We start from the raw sequence: 16585 nt of genomic DNA, 5'->3' as shown, positions 1-16585 counted from the left end.
TTATGATTAAGAGTCATAAAAGCACATTTTTTTGGTAGGGAAATTATTTATACTAAAGTAACAAATAATTATTGGCTTCCCTGATGGCTCAGTGATAAAGAATCCACCTGCAATGCAGGAGACATGGGTTTGATCCCTGGGTCAGGCAGATACCCTGGAGAAGGAAATAACAACCCACTCCAGTATTCTTGTCTAGAAAATCCCATGGACAGAGGAGACTGTCAGGTTGCAGTCCATGGGGTCTCAAAAGAATCAGACATGACAGTGATTAAACAACAACAAAAATGAAATAATTATATGTTTAATATACTAACATTCACAAATTGATTTATGAAAAACTACATACATTAAAATTGGCATCTAACTTTTAGGGATCTACCCATACTGATTTCTGTTTACTCCTTATAGACTCTTCAGGTCAATCTTTGTAATTGATAACACATCTATTTTCTTTTAAAAATTCCTAGACATAGTAGATGTAATATTGTACAATTATAATAGTAAAATATTTTTATGTTTAACCTTATTTATCAGCCTTTTATCAAAAATGGAACAAGAATTATACATTCTCAGTGTTTTTATTTCAAGATTTTCATCTTGTTATTACCTTAGTCCTCTGAAATATGCACACATTTAGATGAGTAACTGACTCTTTTCAAGTTGTAAAGGTCATTTATATGGAAAGACATTGAAATGTGAGATAAAGCAATTGAAATTCAAATTAGCATCATATTCAGTTTACTGTGACTGAAATATTTTAAATGTATATGAATATTTTAACTTTTAAAATATCATATAATTTATAATTTTGCTTAATGTTCCTTGAATAATTTTTTATTGCCATGATATTAATATCTTAATTTTTACAAACTGATTTTGGAAGAATATGAAGGTCGGTTTGCTTAGAACCCTGTTAAAGCCCTGCTGTGTACCAATATTATTACTAAAGTTCACTAATTCTATTTGAGAAATTATCACAGATTTCAAGGTTTCAGAGTATAGTAACAATTATACATTAAGGCAGTTAAAGTTTCTTGTTAGGATAAAAAGCCTTGAGAGTTGAGTTATAATTGTTTGTAACTCTTCATTTCCTTTACTGTTTATGAAAAATGCTATTGTGCTTTTATAGATTGCTTAATAAAATGATTGCTGAATATTATTCTCTTTAAAATGTGTAGATAGGTTCAAATATAAATATATGGAGAGATGCAGAGTCCCATGATATGTGCATATACTTAAAGAGATAGATATTTTCCCTTAAAAGTAGTAACATCTCAGAGAAATAGACCCTGGACATTGTAAGTTTTAAAAAACATACCATGTTTTGAAATTCAATAAATACTTTCAGGATTTTTTTTGTATTTTTAAGTATGTATAGGAATAACCTGATGAATAATAAGAATACTTTTCTTAACAAGTTTATAAAATATTTCATGTTATCACTAAATCCATGTAGTCAAGGTAGAAAACAGTTTTCCAGTACTACCACCAACATTGTACAAATGCATGTGTATTATAGAGCTTACTTACTGGAGATGTGAAAGCAATAACAAATCAGTTATATGACTGAATATTCTTTGGTTGAGTCTAATGATAACTGGAATCAACAGAAGCTAATCATACATTTATATATCTACCTGAATCTCTGTATATATTTTTTATAATTCATCAAAACTGGCAACTTGATTTCAATGACCAAGCCTTTGAAAACTACTTCCCTTTCCATATTTTAGCTACCATGCAAAAGCGCCTAAAGAAGGAGAAAAAAGCAAAGAAAAAACTACAAGAAGCCTTGGAATTTGAATCAAAGTGCAGGGAGCAAGTGGAGCAAGCATTTAAGCAAGCCACTACTAGTGACAGTGGACTAAGGATGTTGAAAGGTAATGTGTGAATTGGAACTTCACAATTAGGGTACACAAAGGGGAGGGGGTTAGGGAGGGAGATGGAATGGGAGAGATTTTGTCCAGGAACAATTAATACATCAGGGCTTCCCAAGTGGCTCAAATGGTAAAGAGAACTGGGTTCGATCACTGGGTTCGGAAGATCCCATGAAGGAGGGCATGAAAATCCACTCTAGTATTCTTGCCTGGAGAATCTCCATGGAAAGGGGATCCTGGAGCGCTACAGTCCATGAGGTCGCAAAGAACTGGGCATGAATGAGTGACTAAGCACACAATTAATACATCAATTTGAAGCCAAGTGTTTTAGGTCATTAATTTAATCTGTCAAAATAATCCCTATCCTGGGAGATATAAATATAATAGTTTAGGAGTAACAGGGAATCCTCCTGGTTTTTGCAGAAGTAATATTGATAACTTCCCTACACTTAAAATGCATTTTATCTCCATTCATGATAAAATGTGCTCTTTGTTTTAATGTTTCATTTATTTTAATGAGCTTTTAGAAAGGTGGTTCCTTTAGTGCAGATTGTATCAGTGATGAGGGCTTCAAGAGTGCCTGGTTGAAAAAGAATGTTCTAAATAAATTACTGGAGCTCCTGTGAGAAGAGGTGCTTCTCATGAAATCTCTTAATTCCAAATTTTTCTGATTCTATTTTAAATGATGAAAGTCTACAACATAATTTTATCTCAGGCTACTCAAGTTCTTCTTTCATAGCATATTAACAGCTGGTATATTTAACTGATATGTGTATATAAAAAGGATGAGCCTAAGAATTTCATACATGCATGTACACACATTCCGTACATGATATGACACAAGCATGAACTGAAATAGTGTTTCTTCAAGTGCCATATACTAAGAACAAATAGACAATTCCATACAAATGTTCAATCATATTTTTACCTCCTAAAAATTCAATTCCCTTTTTGCTGTGACTATCTTAAATCATTGTCATCACAGTCAATAGGAATACAGAACTAGATTATTAGCTCATGACAGCTATGCCTCATTGAGACACAAAAGAGAGAGGATAAATAATAATACATCGATATTTCATACTGTGGAACATCTTAGACAATGGGAATCAGAAATGGAGCAAATGTTCAGTACACTCATTATTTGAGGCTCTGAAGATGTAATTATGAGGACCCTTGAGTTTTTTTATATATTTGAAATCCACCCATATGTGAATTCCACTGTAGCTCCAGTGTTCTCTGTTATAAAGGAAAAGAGGCTGTTTTTACAGCATGTGGGTAACTTGTATTCAAATAATTTCTTTCTCACATTAATCCTTGATGACATTGGATGATACATAGGCTTCTATTATTATATTACCCAAGGGGGTCTGAGCAATTTATATATAGAAATGAACATATTAAACTGTGTTTCATGAATATGAATAACTTTTAGGTAATCATATTGAAAATTGAAAATAAGAAACCCATCTCCTTGTTTCTTCTCCTCAAGTTTTTATTTTTTTTGTTTTTGTTTTAAACAATTCATGTATCTCTTGGTCCCAAGAGCCAGTACTAAATAAAGACCAGAAATCATAGTCTGTGTTTTAGTGTTCATGTACATTTACCATAGAGATAATCATCATCTATCACATTTCACAAATGGAAAATATACATAAGAATGGGGTAATTATATTAACTTTTTCTTTATTTCATAGAGCATGTTACCTGATAGTCTGAGGGGGTTTATATGGATATATTATTTTCCTGAGGTTTATCTCTAGAGAGTAAAATGAATAAAGAAGTATTTACTATATACCTGGAAATATATGCCCAATTGTAGAATTTAACTAAGGTTTATAATCCTCCTTCTTACTGTTATAGGAAAGGGGACCCTTTCTAGGGCACAAGAGTGAGCTCTTGCCTAACACTTGGCAATGGATTGTCCAAGGAGGCACAAGTTACTTTATTGGGAAGGGGCCCCCCTAGGTGGACAGCAGGAGGGTAAGGGAACCCAGGAGAACTGCTTTGCCATGTGGCTCACAGTCTTGGATTTTATGATAGTTAGATTAGTTTCCAAGTTGTCTCTGGCCAATCACTCTTGACTCAGGGTCCTTTCTAGTGGCATGCACATCACTCAGCAAAGATAGATTCCAGTGAGAAGGATTCTAGGAGGTTGGTAGGACATATGGACTGGTGTTTCCTCTCTCCTTTTGACCTTTCCAGAATTCTTCCAGTTGTTAGTAGCTTGTTAGTTCTGCATTCCTTACCAGGACCACCTTTTGTAAGATAACTCATGCCTGTGTTTACTATAGTGCATGGCCAGGCTGGGAAGTTTCAGTCAGTGGTTCTCTAAACACTACCATTAAAAATATATTGACATTCAATGCACGATACTGGATGCTTGGGGCTAGCGCACTGGGATGACCCAGAGGGATGGTATGGGGAGGGAGGAGGGTTCAGGATGGGGAGCACATGTATACCTGTGGTGGATTCATTTTGATATTTGGCAAAACTAATACAATTATGTAAAGTTTAAAAATAAAATAAAATAATATATATATATATATATTGACATAAAAAAAAATCAAAACGCCACTCAAAGTCTCGTGTTTACTATAGGACCAAGACCCTGACCAGCTGAGAGTTTTTACTCAAATGGAGTCAGGAAAAATTGAATATGCCTTAATCTTGAGTGTCACTTCTTTCAGATACTGTGATTCCAGATATTGAAATAGAAAACACTGGAACTCTACATGATAGTACTGCTATGCAAGGTACAGTAAATAGTGTACTTCTTTCTACAACTGCTTAATATGTGATCCCAGAGGATTGGATGAGGATGAGCTCCTTTGTTGATACTTTTCATATAAGTAACGTAAATAAATAAGTTAAACTTTTCTTACTTCATGATAGGGTAAAAGTCTGTAATGTTTATTGAGACTATGTATTTAGGGACTAAGAATTTTACATACACAATGTGAGGAAATTTCTTGTATGTTTACTTGTTAAAAGAATGTACATTTAGAAGTTAGGCATATTCTAAAAATACAAAATGTGAATATAATTTACCTTTTTATAAGTGTACAATAATACAGTTTTTAAATCTTGCTACTTTACTGTTTTTAAAAGACAGTGGTACAATAATCATAACCTATCAATATTTGCAAAGTATTCTAGGCAACATTTTTATCAATATTTAAGTTCTGGTGCCAAATTTACATATTTTAGAAACTGACTATGAAAATAAAAGCAGGACTTGTGATTCATAATTTGTAGGATTCCCATAATTGCTTAGATCCTTTAAAATATTTAAAAGTATTTAGTAGTAAGAAAATAGGCAAAACAAATCAATATAGTCTCATTGGAGTGCAAACACAACTAAAATTAAAAATTGAAATTTGACCACTGGAGTTTCTCTGTGTCTTTCTAATACAGTTTTCTAGCCCTCTGTATGCAGATTACATTTATTTTCATATTCATGTCTCACTCTAATAAAAAAAGAAAAAAAATTACCTAACTTTCAAAAAGGAAACAACCATAGAAATGTTACCTTTTGGAGGTTTAACTAATCAGTGCCTTTCCATAGTGTAATGACTGGATCAATATGAAGACAACAGAACCAGATATGACCAAAAGATCCATGTGGGTTTGTCTGTGGATCACCATTTTATGTGGCAGTTTCAGAAAATTTAGAAATCCTCACTCGTGAAGTTTTGCACATCATCTTTGCAAATCTAGGAGTGTCAAAGATCATGGATCTTCTGGGAATGCCTGATTCTGCTGCAGCTGGATAGACTTAACTAATGTATTAACTTTACTAGGTGTGGAAACATGCATGTGTAGCTCATAAAGCTTTTGCTTTGTCTTGTGCCTCTTTAGCTTACCTACTTTCTTCTCTCAACTTAAAGGCTGTGTCTGTGTGAGCAAAGCCAATTTGAATGAGACTCGGTGTTTATCCAATCAATTTACCACTGTGAAATTGATAAATAAATCCCCACTATTTGTGGGCTACCACTATTTAAGGTTGCCACCACAGGTCCAAGGTAGGATTGAGCAAGTCTGAAGCATATGGTCCCTAGTGAATCTGTAAAACACAAATATAGACTGAATCTTTAAGGAGCATTGAGCTTGATTGGGCCCTTCTTTAAGTGAGATATAAGGTCATCTTTGGAACTGTAGAAGGTAAACTATCAGCAGGTTGTATCTTTATTATCCTTTAATCTTATACTCACCATTCATAGCTATTATATATACATATATATATATATATATATATATATATATATATATATATATATATATATATATATATATATCTGTGTGTGTGTGTTTCCTCTGTCCATGGGATTTTCCAGTCAAGAATACTGCAGTGGGTTGCCATTTCCTTTTCCAGGGGATCTTCTCAACCCAGGGATCCAACCCAGGTCTCCCACAATGCAGGCGGATTCTTTACTGTCTGAGCCACCAGGGAAGCCCATGAATCTTTATCTATATCTATCTGTATTATATACAAATTCCATTAGTCCCCAGTAATAGCATCTTTCCTGACTCTGAAATAAATATAAATTTTGAACTGTCCTAAAGTTGCATTTCAGTGCAACAAACAGATAACTTATTCATAGAAGGCCAATTAGATGATATAAGGAAAAGTTACATTCACTATTTGGCTCAGTCTTTTATTTTAGTGAAGTCTTCAAAGAATGGCTTTTGATATTAACTTGTGATTAGGAGAGGGCACATTTAATATTTGTATTCAGTGAGTATAATTTTAATAATCTTCCTTAGTTTTTGCTAGCTAAATATGAGAAAATTTGGTCTACTTTTAAAAGGATTGAGATAGAACAATTTTAAAGCAAGGAGATTAACTTATATATACTTTTCAAATTATAAGTCAAATTTTCTAGCATTTGTGGTTAATATTTTCCATATATATGGTAAAATATGATGGTTAATAACTTTTATTAAATATCTGCCTTTTGGGTTATGTTAAATAGTATTCTTGAATAAATATGGTAAAAATGAAAAAGTTCATATTCTCACCTTCCTTAGCACAATATATAAGTATGATAAATGATAAAGTTCTTATCATCAATTTATGAAAAACTAGAGTAAATGCCTTATATTAATATGATAGTAGAATCACAATTTAATATCTAAAAGAAATTACTTTATGAGCAGAAATTGATTTATTCTATTAACTAGGTGAATAGATGCCTGAAAATATTATCATAATTAATCTTAAAAATAGTTCATTGAATCAATAAATTCAAATGATATTTTTTGTTTTGTTTTTTCATTCTGTTTTTATTAAATTTTATTTTACTTAACTTTACAATATTGTATTGGTTTTGCCATATATCAAAATGAATCTGCCACAGGTATACATGTGTTCCCCATCCTGAACCCTCCTCCCTCCTCCCTCCCCATACCATCCCTCTGGGTCGTCCCAGTGCACCAGTCTCAAGCATCCAGTATCGTGCATTGAACCTGGACTGGTGAACTGGTGACTCGTTTCACATATGATATTATACATATTTCAATGCCATTGTCCCAAATCATCCAACCCTCTCCCAACATCCCAATAATATTACTTTTTTGTTTAAGATGTACAGAATTGAGAAATTACTTTTATATGTACCTAGGAACTTGAGACAATATATAATGGTTGGTGGACATAAAATGCAATTTTAACCACTATTTTTCCTTTCTGCCTGATAATTTTGTTCTTTTGTGTTATCTTTCTTTTTTGACATATTTTGATGCTATTTTCATCTTTTTCACTTCCCTCCTTCTGGTTTGTGGCAGCTTGTTCCACATTCTTTAACAGGAAATTTTTTAACTTGGATGATTATTCCCTAGAATTGTCTGTGAGGGTCAATTCATGCATGCTAATACAATGCTATTTTCACAACCCATCTCCATCGCAGCAAATAATTCCAGCATCAGTGAAGTCTTTTTTCTTCCTATTGTCAGTATCTCTGTTGGATACAAATCTGTCATTCACTTAGTGATTTCTCTTTGAAATTCAATTAGTTGCATTGTAACATTTCCTTGAGAGGACTTAAAGAGGATTTGGAAGAATGTTGCTTGGCTATCATTCTAAGTAATAAAGTCCTGTACAGTTTTATGATAATTTCCACAAACTGCCCATGTACTGCTATACTTATATGTATTCTAGATCTCTTCAGCTTAGTTATTTTATGTCTTTTATGCTTTGAGTGTTGTTTGACAGACAAGTTATTATGCATAGATCACCTTCTGATAAAAGGATTTCTGTATTCCTTATATTTTAATGGTCTATATAGCAACTCCTCCTGTATACTATAAGGAGATCAAAAAATGAATACACACCCATTCTGATAGCAGTGTCCACTATTTCTGGAAGTGAAGGATGTATACTAATATCCTCCAACCCAGATTCTCATAACAAAGTTGGAGGCCTGCAAGACACACATCAACCGTTTTATCAATTAATCTCCTTTTCACATAAAATAAACATATCAGTTCTCATTAAGTGTACCTTCAGATCAATGATTTTTGCAAATGACACCCAAATACCATTTGTGTAGTGCACTTTTGCTGATTAAAGTAAATTAAATTAGCACAACTACAAGTGAGATGGTAAAAACTAAAGCCAAACTGCAGTACCATTAGCTAACAAAGTGACATCTTCTCTTTACTGCGTTCTGCCATTTAGTTATTATCCTATTGGAAATCTAATTATAATCCTTTTACTCCCTAGTCAAACTTCACAGTTTTCACAAGCTTAGCAATGACAAGTGATTTCATTACATTTTATTGCTTGTGTCAAGACTGACTTAACTTCACTTGGAGATCTAAAAGCCCTCTCAGTTTCTCAGATTCCCTGTTTGCACATTACAGCAACAGCTCCTTTAATTAATTAGCATGAACAGCAGTAACATGAACCGCTGAACAGAAAAAAACATCACTTTATGATTGAAGGGAGACTTCTCCTTTTGCATGTTTATACTTAGTTAACCTTTGTATGACTGTATTTCATTGTTTAGAGCTACTGGTACAGTACATGTTTCTTAAATGTTAAAAATTGATATTGTCATCTTAATAACAGATAAAACAAATCCAGAACATGAAGCTCCTAAATTTTGGAAAACAAATAGCCTTCATGAACTGGCTTTCTAGTAACAAAATAAAATATTATTTTGAAATGTTTATTGTAATAACATCATAAAATACAAAGGCACATTGCTCTATTTTCTGCCAGTGCATTTTTTGGGGGAAGAAAGCCAAACAAAAAAATCTAGTAAATGCTTTTGCAAAAGGAATGTCAATCTCTTTGAATAATTTTCATATTTAATTTTTTGCCTACATGTTTGACAATGACAAAACATGATTTAACACTGGAATATATTTTTAATCTGATATTTTTCAGTAAATAGGATGGAATCTTAAATGATTTTCCCTTCTTTTGAGACTAACATACCAGAAGTGGATATTAAATCCAACCCACATGTGAAAAGTAAACCAAACTTTGGTATAAGAGTTAAACCTATAAAACATCCCTTTTCCCCCTGTGAACAATTTTTATTCAGGAAAAAAAAGTGAGAGCTTATTCAAAGAATATAAGCTTACCATTCTAATATGCAAAATTCATGATCTCACCTATACAGTGTTTGGTGAAGATGTCACTGAAGAATTAAAAGCAAGGTGAATAAAATGTTGTTTGACTATAAAAGTAGCAGACACAATCTTGATGCCCCTATGTTAAAAAGAACACATATTTTATGATGTAATTTAATATATGTATATATATATTCATAATCAGATCAGATCAGATCAGTCACTCAGTCGTGTCCTCCTTGCAACCCCATGAATCACAGCACGCCAGACCTCCCTGTCCATCACCAACTCCCGGAGTTCACTCAGACTCATGTCCATCGAGTCAGTGATGCCATCCAGCCATCTCATCCTCTGTCGTCCCCTTCTCCTCTTGCCCCCAATCCCTCCCAGCATCAGAGTCTTTTCCAATGAGTCAACTCTTCGCATGAGGTGTCCAAAGTACTGGAGTTTCAGCTTTAGCATCATTCCTTCCAAAGAAATCCCAGGGTTGATCGCCTTCAGAATGGACTGGTTGGATCTCCTTGAAGTCCAAGGGACTCTCAAGAGTCTTTTCTAACACCACAGTTCAAAAGCATCAATTCTTCTGCGCTCAGCCTTCTTCACAGTCCAATTCTCACATCCATACATGACCACAGGAAAAACCATAGCCTTGATTAGATGAACCTTTGTTGGCAAATTAATGTCTCCGCTTTTGAATATGCTATCTAGGTTGGTCATAACTTTCCTTGCAAGGAGTAAGCATCTTTTAATTTCATGGCTGCAGTCACCATCTGCAGTGATTTTGAAGCCCAGAAAAATAAAGTCTGACACTGTTTCCCCATCTATTTCCCATGAAGTGATGGGACCAGATGCCATGATCTTCGTTTTCTGAATGTTGAGCTTTAAGCCAACTTTTTCACTCCCCACTTTCACTTTCATCAAGAGGCTTTTTAGTTCCTCTTCACTTTTGGCCATAAGGGTGGTGTCATCTGCATATCTGAGGTTATTGATATTTCTCCTGGCAGTCTTGATTCCAGCTTGTGCTTCTTCCAGTCCAACATTTCTCATGATGTACTCTGCATAGAAGTTAAATAAACAGGGTAACAATATACAGCCTTGACGAACTCATTTTCCTATTTGGAACCAGTCTGCTGTTCCATGTCCAGTTCTAACTGTTGCTTCCTGACTTGCATACAAATTTCTCAAGAGGCAGATCAGGTGGTCTGGTATTCCCATCTCTTTCAGAATTTTCCCCAGTGTATTGTGGTCCACATAGTCAAAGGCTTTGGCATAGTCAATAAAGCAGAAATAGATGCTTTTCTGGAACTCTCTTGCTTTTTCTATGATCCAGCGGATGTTGGCAATTTGATCTCTGGTTCCTCTGCCTTTTCTAAAACCAGCTTGAACATCCGGAAGTTCATGGTTCACATATTCCTGAAGCCTGTCTTGGAGAATTTTGAGCATTACTTTACTAGCGTGTGAGATGAGTGCAATTGTGCAGTAGTTTGAGCATTCTTTGGCATTGCCTGTCTTTGGGATTGGAATGAAAACTGACCTTTTCCAGTCCTGTGGTCACTGCTGAGTTTTCCAAATTTGCTGGCATATTGAGTGCAGCACTTTCACAGCATCATCTTTCAGAATTTGGAATAGCTCAACTGGAATTCCATCACCTCCACTAGCTTTGTTTGTAGTGATGCTTTCTAAGGCCCACTTGACTTCACATTCCAGGATATCTGGCTCTAGGTGAGTGATCACACCATCGTGATTATCTGGGTCGTGAAGCTCTTTTTTGTACAGTTCTTCTGTGTATTCTTGCTATCCCTTCTTAATCTCTTCTGCTTCTGTTAGGTCCATACCATTTCTATCCTTTATTGAGCCCATCTTTGCATAAAATATTCCTTTGGTATCTCTGATTTCCTTGAAGAGAACCCTAGTCTTTCCCATTCTGTTGTTTTCCTCTATTTCTTTACATTGATCGCTGAGGAAGGCTTTCTTATCTCTTCTTGCTATTCTTTGGAACTCTGCATTCAGATGTTTATATCTTTCCTTTTCTCCTTTGCTTTTCACTTCTCTTCTTTTCACAGCTATTCGTAAGGGCTCCCCAGACAGCCATTTTGCTTTTTTGCATTTCTTTTCCATGGGGATGGTCTTGATCCCTGTCTCCTGTACAATGTCATGAACCTCATTCCATAGTTCATCAGGCACTCTATAATAGATAATTTCAAATATATTTATACTATTAAATATATATATATGAATATTTTTATTCATATTTATTTTCTCAAAATCAATTTGAACATTGGTCTCTCCTTCCTTGACCTTTTATACCTCATTATCTTCTCTCTTTGCTGCTCATTTGGTAACCAAAACAGCACTTTTCCAAAGATCTTAAGATGACATATCAATATTTATTGAAAACAATTGCCCTTCAGCTAAGATTGTCATTGAAGAATTTGATAAAATATCAATGAAAGTGATGGTAGGAGCAAGTAAGTTGACTGGAAAAGAGAAATTACATATAATGCCTTGCCACATAAGTGATATGGCAAGAAAAAGTCGAAGGAGAACAGATAGAATTTCTCTATAATCGTTTCTACTAACTCCCACCAGGGTGTGGTCTACATCTTTCTTTTTATGGACTGTTTCCTGCCTTACCCTCATAATCATTAGTTTCCCTCCCCTTTGATGTCTTGTACTGTGTTGGAAGACATACACAGGCACTCTAATATTCCCATTGTTAAGTAGAAATGTTCTCTTGTAAAGCAGAGATACATAGCTTGTTAGAAATTAGAAGGATTGTGAGAAATGGGTCCTCTTTCCTCTTAAATATTTCCTTTAAGAATGGGAGACTATTACCACCCAGAGAAACTTTACTGCAACTGGCATTATCAGTGGAAAAAGGCTGTAGCACATATCCCACAGAAAAAAAATCATAGCATAGCATCTTTATTTAAAGCAATATGTTTTTACTTGTTAGATTCATTAGACAGACTCCTTCTTTTTACTTTTTTTCCCACGAAGTATTTGTCTCTAATTTTCTTCATCCTCCAAAGGATCATTATTTTAACTGATTGTACTTCCCAACTCATATCATACTTCTCTCCTCTGAAATACTTGTCAGATTATACCATATATTCTGCTTCTATTTCTTTCTTAGAAAGATATGACAAACATTAGTTTATACTTTTGGGCCTGGTTTTCGTGGATTGGTTTACACCACTTACGACTGCATTGTTAAAAGAATATTTGCAATGACCAAAAGCTGTCATGCTAATTATTATAATGTGAAATCTCATCTACAGATCTAAGAATTTAAGCTATATGTCACTCACATAATAGGTGAAATTGTAGTTGTAGGGATAGAAAGATAGTGAGACTTACAAACCAAAATAGGTTGATCTGCCACTCAGCATTTTAGAGTCTACAGGGCTAATTCATTAATTAACAGATCTTTGTGACTATAATCTAAGGAGGGTTAACTCAATGCACATAACTATTTAACCACTCACTTTATGTTCCATCCTATTTACACATGCAATACAATTTTTTTTTTTTTTGGCTTAAGAGTCACCCTATTCCAGTTGGCAAGCAAAAGGAAAGCCTTTCTTAAATTAAAACTTTAAGCTTTATTTTTCACTTTCACATTTGTGTTTTACTCAGGAAAACAGCCAGCATTCTCATAAAAGTCTGTAATCATGTGTCATTATTGTCACATCAGTCAAAACATAGCATTATTATATTGCTGATATGCAAATATATGGTGGCTCTACACCAAGATGCTTGTCACTCTTGGAATGAGGATTGATGCTGTAAAATTGGAACAAAAAGAAAAAAAAGGCACTACCTAGTATTTGTACAACCTGGTGATCTTTGTGCCATTTTTTCTTTTATGGGAAACTTAATTTTGAAAGGTAACTTATGGAGTGACTTAATTGACACTTCAAAGGATAGATTCAGGCATGGCTGAATCCAGAAACCCAAATAATAAATCCATTCAAGGTTTCTCCCTTTTCAGTTCCCACTAGTCTCCCTTCCCTTTGAAGACTTAGATTTTTTTTTTTTTTGCTAAGTTTTCCTGTTCCATTGCACAAAATGTCCCAAGTCCAGGCTTACTGCTAGCTCACTCATTAGTAACATATTCCATCAGAAAGAGGATCATGTCTTTGTGCCATTATTAATACATAGATCTGCTAACAGGATTATTTCTGTGTAATATTTAATTAACCAAAATAGACTAAAGCCAACTATAATAATCACTTCTGCCTTAAAAGTTTGCATAGATTGGGGTAATACTTAAAAATTACACAAATACAATCTCTCTTTTCTATTTGAAACTGTGAAGAGAAGCTTAAGTACTCATAGAAAGAAATTTTCTATTTGTGGCTAAATTCACATCACCATATTGGAACTAGACCTTAACAGATTTTTATTTAATTTTATGCTAGGATTCTTTTCTGTGGGACAGTAGCATAAAGGTTTATTTGTTGCTCACAGGAACATTTTTCATTTTTGACAGCCATATAGTATTCCATTTGAAAATTATATTTAATTTAAAGAAAAATATTGTTTAGAATTTTTTACAGACCTCACGGATGCTCCTTAATCCATTAACCCCAAAGTTTATGATTTAGACATTTAATACTTGAACACTAGTAATAACCTGTATATTAAAGTTGGATACTACCTCAGTATTACAAATGGTTATTTGAACAAGTTCACCAATTCCTCTATGACTTTAAAGAAAGCATCTTATTTTATGTTTTCCTTCTCTATTTCCCTATTCTTCCAAATTTAAGTGGTCTTACTTTCTCCAAAACAATACAAATGAGTGTCCTGTTGATCCCACCATTGATGAGTAACTAAAATTAATACATCAAAGCCTGCAACTCAAATCTTACAATCTCCTGATAATTGCATTTCAATGGGAAATGTTGGAAGTGGTCATTTTTAATGTTCAAATAAACATTTAACGTTTTTACATTACTCTCATTGTCATTTTCTCCATATTTTGATTTCATATTATGATTACTTTGAGTTGTATAGTGTTTTTCTAACAATTAAGCATTAAAATTAAATAGTTAAAAGTTATGAAAAGAACATAGTTGTACTTTTAAATATTGCATTAAAATATCTCCAATGTACATCGTATACAAAACTCAAGTAAATTTGACTTTTGCAAATCATTTTGTAACTTACACACGTATAAAAGGTGGGTTATATGACCCTAGAATTTTTACTGCAATAGCATAGAAACATAAGCAGCTTACCTCTTTTACCATGGTATGATCTACAATAAGAAGTAGTGAAAGAATATAGCATTCCACATGTGACATAAATGCTTAGAATGGCTTAGTATGCCTTCTAACATAGCATCCATGAATAGTAGTTTTTATTTATTCTCCTTTCCCTTTCTTTCTCTTCCATGCTGGAAAGTAAAATTCTAAAACTTTTAGAACTCGTAGCTCAAAATTTTCAGGTCTGTGTGTTGAACACAGGAACGTCTACTGACATTTTTAACTCATCTATAGGAGGCACAATGAAGTAGTGGGAAGAAGACTTGTCTAGTAGTCAGGGTTTCTCAGTTACTAACTGGCTAAATCAGTTACTAACCTTGAGAAGTCATTCAACTTCTCTGCCTTAATTTTAGTAAAATTATGTTTGCCTGATCTTCCTCATCAATAAGTTAGATCCATATTCTTTGACAAATATAAGTACAAGATATTATTACTATGCCTTATAAAATACATTTGAAGTTAACATTTCTGTTTGTGTATATAGATTTTAATAGGAGTGAAATATTTAGTATTCTATAATTGATATATAAAACATCTGTTCTTTAATATATAGTTGTGGTAAACATATTTTTGTATTTTATCCCCATATGAGAATAAGAGGTATCCATATCCCTTTTGAGGATATTTCTTACAAGAACTAGAGATTAAATAAAGGAGAAAATGGTATATTAAAGAATTCATTCTCAAAAATAAAGTGAGTTAAATACAAGTGAGAGAGATTGATACTCATTATGATACCATTTACAATAAAAAGATGACTTGTACTGGTATTTGTTTTGACTAACGTGTAAGTCAGAAATTTTTAGAGCTATGACTTGTACTGGTATTTGTTTTGACTAACGTGTAAGTCAGAAATTTTTAAAGCTAATAAGGCTAAGTGGTTATAATTTTCATTAAATCTCCATTTTTTTTCCCACAGAACCACCACGTTATTAAAATAAGCACTAGACCGTTCTGAAAATGATTATAAAACAATGCTTTTCTCTAGAGAAAGAACAATCAAATGATACTTTTTTTTTAATCTGCCACTATCTTGTAATGGCCTACTTTTCCTACTCTCAGATTAGAAGCATTGTTTTTATATAACTGTACTAATATCTAACTGGACCTCAAAGTAACCTCATTACTGTTGCTTATTTATCATATTCTGAACATATTTCAGAATTGGAGTCTACTTCATACAAATAACTGTATAAAATTAATTTGGATTGAATCTAAGACTAAAGTGGACCATTGACCAGCATGTTTTATCTTTCTCTTATTCAAGTTAGGATAACATGATCTTTTAAATGTGATCTTATTTTACTACCAAGGCACATTATGTGGGCATAATGGGAATTATGCCCATTTTCAAATTAGAAGCATATCACTAATTAAACAAATTTCAAGAAAATAGAAATGTCATACTTAGCAGGGTAAATCATTTATAAAATATTGGCATTTGTTCATGAATAAATTAGCTACCCACAAAAGAAAGATTTGATAGCTGAAAATATGCCTGTGATGAAGCCTAGTAGTTCTTAAGGCAATCTCTTTGTTTATATTATATAAGTGAATAAGATTTGAGGCAACACTTGGAAGAAAATATGAGTCCTGGGTAGAAAAAATCATTTTCTACATTTAAATTTAGCCTTCAAAAACATTATAGACATGTTTATTAGTATTTTTTTTTTAAGTGAGAGTTTACTTTTAAATAACCATCCTGTTGGGGAAGGAAATCTCATCCTGAAAGGAAATTGCAATCATTAACAAAGATTTTGATTCAGAGAAAATGGTGTTAATCTTTACTCATGTTTTAGATTGTGAAGGGGAAATAAATATGTTTTTGAAATGTCTTGCTTATTAAGCTAGTCA

General features: G+C 33.4%; 1 protein-coding gene across 1 annotated transcript in view; it reads left to right on the top strand.

Annotated features, from left to right (window-relative positions):
• Nucleotides 1–5653, top strand: part of DACH2 (dachshund family transcription factor 2) — a 311949-nt gene extending 306296 nt beyond the window's left edge. The window contains exons 12-14 of the mRNA XM_059883831.1: nt 1734–1880; nt 4568–4633; nt 5538–5653. Coding sequence (XP_059739814.1) covers nt 1734–1880; nt 4568–4633; nt 5538–5653 — 329 coding nt within the window. The remainder of the gene's footprint in view (nt 1–1733; nt 1881–4567; nt 4634–5537) is intronic.
• The last annotated feature ends 10932 nt before the right edge of the window (nt 5654–16585 follow it).

This window comes from Bos taurus, chromosome X (assembly GCF_002263795.3).
Source record: "Bos taurus isolate L1 Dominette 01449 registration number 42190680 breed Hereford chromosome X, ARS-UCD2.0, whole genome shotgun sequence".
NCBI lineage: Eukaryota > Metazoa > Chordata > Mammalia > Artiodactyla > Bovidae > Bos > Bos taurus.
Note: the sequence above shows the minus strand (reverse complement) of the source record. Positions and strands in the feature narration are given on the sequence as shown.